The sequence below is a fragment of the Arachis stenosperma genome, chromosome 3 (assembly GCF_014773155.1).
Source record: "Arachis stenosperma cultivar V10309 chromosome 3, arast.V10309.gnm1.PFL2, whole genome shotgun sequence".
Taxonomy (NCBI): domain Eukaryota; kingdom Viridiplantae; phylum Streptophyta; class Magnoliopsida; order Fabales; family Fabaceae; genus Arachis; species Arachis stenosperma.
In genome coordinates this window covers 17491684-17499372 of record NC_080379.1, presented here as the reverse complement: position 1 = coordinate 17499372, position 7689 = coordinate 17491684, and the positions used below count along the sequence as shown (strand labels likewise).

Here is a 7689-nt window from a genome sequence, read left to right as displayed (position 1 = left end):
TAGCACTAATTGAGCTGTTTCTTCAAAACAACATTAATCCATAAGTGAGAAAAATAGTAGTAAGGGTAAGAGATTTTTGCAAATAAATCTCAGCAGACTCAAGCAAAAGAAAAGAAATTTGGGGGAAAAAACTCACCAAGTAACCCCTAAATGCAGTTTGAATTTTGATGGCTGCAAATTCTTTGATATTATTCCTCTGGCACTGGCTTATGGAATGAGAAGCAACATCCCTAGTTTCATCAGATTCTTCTGAATTATGTTTAGGTTTGTGGGAAGATTGTGGGACCCCAGTGAGCCTTACAACCTCAGCAGCAGCAGCAGCTGAGGCAATGGCCACTGTTAAAGCATGTTTCTTGCTCTCTTCTTCCTCTGCTTCACTCACAAGTGTTGCTGTTGTTGTTGGTGGTGGTGGTGGTGGTGGTGGTGGGGCTGCAATTGAAGGCAACCTCTTCTTCTTTACCCTTCCAAATACCCATCTCCTTCTCTTCTCCTTGTTCTGTATTCAAAGTTTTCTCTCACATAATCTCAAACAGTTGGTCTACACATTATAAAAAAGCAGAAAGCATTGCACTTTACCTTGTCTTGTGTGGAATTTGAGTCCCATATGAAGAGCCTCTTCACAAGGCTGAACCAACTCTTCTTCATAGTCCTTTTATCAAATACCACATGGGCATTCTACATCTGAAAAAATTTTCACCATAAAAACCTCTTCTTATAGCAATTGTTGAAGTGGCTTAGCATTAAAGTGATGATGATAATTTTAATAAAGTCTATAACATTATACTTTGTCCAATAAAGAATGAACAATTTGCAGAGCTTTGTCTTTGATTCCAAATTGCATAAGTAGCAAGTCATAACAAAATGTAACAACTTTGATTTCAGAGCAAACTAATTAAATACCAATGCACAAAAATCAAGAATACATTTGATGAATGCTATGCAGATTTTGGAGTGAGATCCAAGTTAATCCTTACCTATTTTTTTATAGAAACCCAATCAACTTTGTTTAGAAAGGACAAGAGCCACCGTTTGAGAAAGCTTAGTGCTTTGAGAATAAATTGCAGTGAATGATGTCATTAAATTCAGATGGAAAAGGCATTGAAACATGAAAACATTCTTTTAAAATATATAAATAAAATAAATAATAATAATTTATCAGTTAACAAAACCAAAGAATTTGGAACTTTGGATCAGATAGAATGATGGATTTTGATCAGTGAAATGAATGTGTTTTTGCACAGATATCAAAAACCCTTTTTCTTTTTTACTTAGTTGAGGTGCAGAAAAATTCCAGTAGCTATCAAAATCTGGTTTGTGTTTATAAGTGGATATGATATGATTTTTTTATTTTCATGTGGATGCAACTATAGCAATCATGCACATTTTCTCATCTACTTCTTCAATGTGGGGCCTTCAAGAACAAAGCATTGATTTGAACAGCATAATAGCAGAGCCACTTTGTTTTCATTAACAGGGAGAGAGTGCCTTTGAAATCAATGAAGCAAAAAAATAAAACAGAGTTTTAAAATCTTTTCATCCTTTCTTTCTTTACTATAACTGTAGCAGGCATGTTCATGTGTCTGTTGGGTTTGAAATGACAGAACTATCCTTCAATGGTCGCGAATATAACCTAAAAAGGCATATTTTTTTTTGTTATTTTCCATGGTATCCCTCCACTCTACAGATTATGACTTCATCTATTATGAATCTAAATTTTATTTAAAAATTTGTCATTAATTAATATATTATTGTATGTATTCAAATTTTTTACACTTATTTAAATAAATTAGTGAATTAACTATTAGAATAATCTAAATTGAATATATTTTAATGGCAAATGACATCATGCAACATCCACCCTACTTTCCATGCTTGGTCAATTTCTTGATAGAGGCCATAATTCATATATACATTTTAGTGAATTACTAAAATAGTTTGTGAAAAATTACTTACTTTTTTCTAATGAAATATTTGCCTACTATACATTAGAAGATTAAATACGTAATTTCTATTTCTGTTGAAAAAAATTGATTACATATCACTTTAGCTATATTCGGTGCCTATTCAATTATTTTATGATGTTTTCTTGCGTATAAAAAATCAATCATAAATTAGGATAATTTACCTAATTAAATAAATTATGTGAATTATTTATCTGAATACACAAAAGAAAAATGTCTTATGTATATGTACAATTTTAATTTTATGTAAACTGTGGGAGTTAACTACAATTTTTAGTTTGTATGTAAACCGTTGGAGGCTACAAGGTTTTATGGTTGAAAAAGGTTGGGCATAATCCATGGCTACCTACTGCGGATTATGAAAGAAAAAGCTAAGGCATAAACCGTGGTTGCTTCCCACGGTTTATGAAGAGGAGGACTTGAACGAAAACCCCCATAAATTCTCATGGTTTACATGCAAAGTATAAATTATATTATCAAATTTTTTAAAAACCAAAATTTTTTATTTTTTATTCTTAAATTATATGATCAAATTTTTTTATTTAAATTAAAAAATAAAATAAAGTTCACCAATATCTAGTAAACAACGAATCTGTAAATTTATTATTTTTTAAATTTTTAAACTAAAAAAGTAATTTTTTTTTAATATTAAAAAATAAAAAATTCTAACAATATACAAAAAAATAAAAAATTTAAAAATTTAAAATTTTTAAATTAATTTATTCTTAATTTGTGAACAAGTGCAACTAAAAAAATCAATTGTCCGGGTGTAGCATTATCCGGTAAATAAAAAAATAAAAAATTATTTTTAAAAAAATTAAAAATTTAAAAAACTAAATTTTTTATTTTTTAATTTTTAAATTATATGATTAAATTCTTTTATTTATATTAGAAAAATAAAATAAAGTCCAGCAATATCTAGTAAACAACAGATCTATAAATTTATTATTTTTTTAATTTTTAAACTAAAAAAATAAATTTTTTTCTAATATTAAAAAAATAAAAAATTCTAACAATATCTAAAAAAATTGAAAAATTTTAAAATTTTAAATTTTTTAAATCAATTTATTCTTAATTTTGAACAGGTGCAGCTAAAAAAAAGTCAACTGTCTGGGTGTAGCATTATCCGGTGAATAATAAAATAAAAAATATTATTAAAAAATTAAAAATGTTAAAAAACTAAATTTTTTATTTTTAAAATTTTAATTATATGTTTAAATTTTTTTATTTAAATTAAAAATATAAAATCTAGTCCATCAATATCTAGTAAATAATAGATCTACACGCGGACAATTGATTTTTTTAGCTGCACTTGTTTACAAATTAAGAATAAATTAATTTAAAAATTTTAAATTTTTCAATTTTTTGTATTTTTTGTATATTGTTAGAATTTTTATTTTTTAATATTAGAAAAAAAAATTATTTTTTTAGTTTAAAAAGTAAACAAATAATAAATTTACAGATCTATTCTCTACTAGATATAGTTAGACTTTATTTTTTTAATTTAAATAAAAAAATTTGATCATATAATTTAAGAATAAAAAAAAATTTGGTTTTTAAAAAATTTGATAATATAATTTATACTTTGCATGTAAACTGTGGGAATCTATAGGAGTTTTCGTTCAAGTCTTCCTCTTCATAAACCGTGGAAAGCAACCACGGTTTATGCCTTAACTTTTTCCTTTATAATCTGTGGTAGGTAGCCACGGATTATGCCCAACCTTTTCCAACCATAAAATCTTGTAGTCTCCAACGATTTACATACAAACTAGAAACCGTGGTTAGTTCCCACGGTTTACATAAAATTGAAATTGCACATGTACGTAAGAGGTTTTTCTTTTGTGTACGTAAACAATTCACATAATTTATTTAATTAGGTAGATTGCCCCATAAATTAACTACATTATAAAAATATATATTTTATATTGATAAAAAAAGTTAGATTATATTGCTATACAAAAATTTAATTATTTTGATAATTGATTATTTTGTTAAAAAATATAAAATACATACATAAACATAGGTAGATCCGTAGATAGCTGATTTTTGTGTTTATAGAATATTTTATGTATTTTGTAAGCCAAGTGATTTATTAATCAAAGGTTAATTTAGTAATTCCCTTTATTTGCTTATGCAAATATTTTTTTTTGGAAAAAAAATACAAAAAGGTAACTAAAATATCTTGCAATAAAATTGTAACATTTAAAAACATTTTCAAAATTTCAAATTTTTTATTAACTTCTTTTAAATTTGAAAATTTAAATGTTTTTTATTTTTTTTAATAATTAAAAAAGAAATACTGTAATATGTTAATGTTTGTTGTTTGCTAATAAATTATTAAATTAATTTAATTATAAAACAGATTGTTCATGTAATAGAATTTATATTATATATTAGAAAAGTTTAAAATTAGTCATTTTAATTTAGGGCAATTTACTTATTTAAATTGTTTCAATCTCAATATTATGCAAATACATTGTTTCAAAAACGGATACGTAAATACATTGATTCATATATCTATATAAACCGCTACCTGCTAGTACTAGTCGCAGTTTACATGTATTCTAGGTTGGTCATAAACCGCTGCTGCCAGCAACGGTTTATGTAGGTTAGTGTGCGTGCGTAAACCGCTGGTGCCTATAGCGGTTTACGTTTAGTATGTGTCAATGGGCTCCCTATATAAACCATGGAGGGGCCAAATATGGAGAGGTAGAGTGTTATTCACAAATGGATGGGGAGGATAGTTTTGTGGCTCTGGTCCACTGCTCTGGAAAAATTCAAAAGAGCAAAAGGCATGATGTGAAATTCACAGATAGAGAATCGCTTAGTATTTTTATCCGATCTTCGAGTACATTGGCAAAGATTAAGCTCAGCATACTACGAAAGCTCGGTACCTGTGGGACGAAGTTGGTAAAAAAGTTATTTTACAAGATTCCCATTACCGTTGTGTCAACTGGTGTGAGATATGAGACCTTTGTGATAGGGTCGGATGAAGACCTGCAGGTCTTGTTTCACTGCAGGCGTAGTTTTTCGGAGGTGAGGATACCTGAGCTGTTTGCGAAGTTGGAAGATCGTGTGGATAGCTTCGGGGCATCGGCACCGGATCCTCAGTCGACCACAGTCGGTGGTGCCTCGACATTAATGCCTGTGGTAGCAGCGGCAGTTCTAATTCCTGAGCCCAAACGTGCTGGGGCTGTTCATGCAAGTGTGCCTCATTGTCTCCCTGAGGTTGATTTTGAGGCCGGACCGGATCGAGTTGAGAATGCGCTGTGTGATGATGATTCCGATGAGGAGCCGGTCGATATTGGTGGGGATAGTGATGATGATATACCAAGAGGTACACGTACAACCTATGGAGGTTCCGGTTCTGGAACACAAGAGTACCCTCCCCACCTGTCTTTTTGAACTTGGAAGCCATTGGCCAACACCAGAATGTAGAGGCAACATTTGATAGGCAGGGTATGCATGATGGGATAGGTTTGACTGAATTTCAGATTGGCCAATTGTTTTAGAGTAAGGAGGAAGCCATGCTGAGCGTAAAAGATTACAGCATTCGGCGTGGAGTTGAGTACAGGGTTATGGAGTCAGACAATCTAAAATACCAAGGAAGATGCAAGGAGTTCGGTAACAAGTGCACGTGGTTGATTCGGATAGTCATGCGGAAAAGAAAGAGCACATGGGAAGTTAGGAGGTATAACGGACTACACACGTGTATGGCCACATCGATATCGAGCGACAGCAAGTACATCAAGCGCGGAGTAGGGCTCCCATACAATCTGAAAATTCAAAATACATCAGACATTACCACAACAAGTATATATGTAGTCATGACTCGAGAGCAAACCACAAACGAAATCATAACAAGTGTAATACTTACATCACGAGCGGTCAAGCGATCCAATGCAAGCCGATAACTTAGGACCCTCTGTTTCTTGCCATCGTTCGGAGGTAAGTAAGCAGACCACCTAATTGTAAAGCAGATGAGACACAAACTTAAAAAAGACAATAGAAAATTCTGAAGCTTTGAAAAAACATAACACATACCTGGATGCCAGCGGAAAAGAGAAAACCTCAAACCCGGACGGCCTCAACGAGGAAAAACGCCAGAATATCCAACTCTGTAGCAACTGGAGGGGACCCGCAAGGTTAGTCACATTTCTGTTCACTACCCGACACATACATCGGTACAACCAAGCCAAAGCAGTCGAACCACAGCTATACCTCCCCATGTCATCAAGGTTTGCCACAAATGGCAACCACCGTATATGTACCCGGTTCACACTCTTGTCCCCAAATAATTGAGTAGATAAAAGCATCATGATGTAGGCACGTGCGTAGATGCGAACAGTCTCCTCGTTCGCATCTGGTGGTAGCACACTAAACCTCTCGTGGAACCATGTAAAGTGGACCGTCATCTGCTTGACCTTATTCGGTGGTGACAGCTCACCGAATAGGTCCTGAAACCACTCCCAAGCTGGTCGGCCACCCTCCATGTATTTCTCAAAATCACCAAGGCAACCACTCACAGCCTCCCCATCGACAGGCAACCCAAGCTAAAAAGTCACGTCTTGCAATGTCACTGTGCACTCTCCGAAAGGCATGTGGAACGTGTGCGTCTCAGTACGCCACCTCTCAACGAACACACTAACCAATGGCTCATCCAACCAGAACCATTGGCTATTTAGCCTGGCCAAATGGTACAATCCAGCCCTCTCTAAATACGAGATGATCCTTTCATGCATGGGCATATTCTGTTGCTGTCTCACACTGTATATACACCTAATGAGCTGCACAGAACATGAAAGAAATGCAGGATACAATTAAATTCTCCTGTCCATAAGAAAATTCCCTATCTAACAATAACAAATATCTTAAACCATCAACAAATTTTGAACCGGTAGACAAATTAATCCCTAAACCCTATAACTAAGTCGTCAATAAACCAGTGAGGTTCAAATTATAGATACTTATTACAATAGTAAAAATGACAACACACTAAATTGATTAAATAACAGCCACAATTATAAAAGTATTATAAAACTTTAAGAACAAAATTCAAAACAATCCAAACCGATTAAACTAACATCCTAACATGCGAATCCTAATTTCAAACTAGAGGTACTAATCTATAAACTCTGTATATTCTACCTTACATACCATTTTTCTAACTAAAAAAATCATAAGCCTAAAAAAATATATAAATTATTAACTAACCTCGTCACCAATGGAACCGGCAACATGCGCAACACCGTTCAGTCGGTGCAAGCTCCTTCTGTCTGCCATGATATCCCGCCGGAGGTCGCAGCTCAAATACCTCGGACCCGCTCTCAACTTGCTCTGACCTCTCTGTAGAATTTTCTCTTTCTAACCAACCTTACAAAATCTCAAAATGAATAATCCGCGGCTGGCTCCGCGGTTTATATAGGAGCCATCCTCTACGTAAGCCGCTATAGGCTCTAGCAGTTTACGCACACACACCAATGCACCCAGCAGCGGTTTATGACCAATCCGTTTCAAACGTAAACTGCAGCTGGTACTAGCGGTTTCTGTTCTCTTATAAACCGTTACTGCCAGTAGCGATTTATATAGATATGTGAATCAATGTATTTACGTATCCGTTTTTGAAACAATGTATTTGCGTAATATTGAAATTGAAATAATTTAAATAAGTAAATTGCCCTTTAATTTATATTGATTAATATTTTTAGTTAATAGTCTAACATCTTTA

At 32.9% G+C, this 7689-nt stretch overlaps 2 protein-coding genes across 2 annotated transcripts in view; both read right to left on the bottom strand.

Annotated features, from left to right (window-relative positions):
* Positions 1-1267, bottom strand: part of LOC130969864 (protein IQ-DOMAIN 11) — a 2956-nt gene extending 1689 nt beyond the window's left edge. Inside the window, exons 1-3 of the mRNA XM_057895767.1 lie at positions 975-1267; positions 577-681; positions 137-496 (exon numbers count right to left, since the gene is read on the bottom strand). Coding sequence (XP_057751750.1) covers positions 137-496; positions 577-645 — 429 coding nt within the window. The 5' untranslated portion in view covers positions 646-681; positions 975-1267. The remainder of the gene's footprint in view (positions 1-136; positions 497-576; positions 682-974) is intronic.
* Positions 1268-5662: 4395 nt separating this feature from the next.
* LOC130965614 (serine/threonine-protein phosphatase 7 long form homolog) lies at positions 5663-7244 on the bottom strand. Its single transcript, XM_057890382.1, has 5 exons — positions 7176-7244; positions 6611-6748; positions 6006-6514; positions 5839-5926; positions 5663-5737 (listed from the first exon to the last, which is right to left on the bottom strand). The coding sequence occupies exons 1-5, from the start codon at positions 7242-7244 to the stop codon at positions 5663-5665; spliced, it is 879 nt and encodes a 292-aa protein (XP_057746365.1).
* Between the last annotated feature and the right edge of the window lie 445 nt (positions 7245-7689).

Excerpts from the sequence above, each read along its gene's own strand:
- LOC130965614 (XM_057890382.1), bottom strand. The coding sequence starts at position 7,244 with ATGGCAGACAGAAGGAGCTTGCACCGACTGAACGGTGTTGCGCATGTT. Across the intron at positions 6,515-6,610 it reads TCTGGTTGGATGAGCCATTG|CTTGGGTTGCCTGTCGATGG; the intron begins GTTAGTGTGTTC and ends GTGACTTTTTAG. Across the intron at positions 5,927-6,005 it reads TCTTTTCCGCTGGCATCCAG|GTGGTCTGCTTACTTACCTC; the intron begins GTATGTGTTATG and ends CTTTACAATTAG.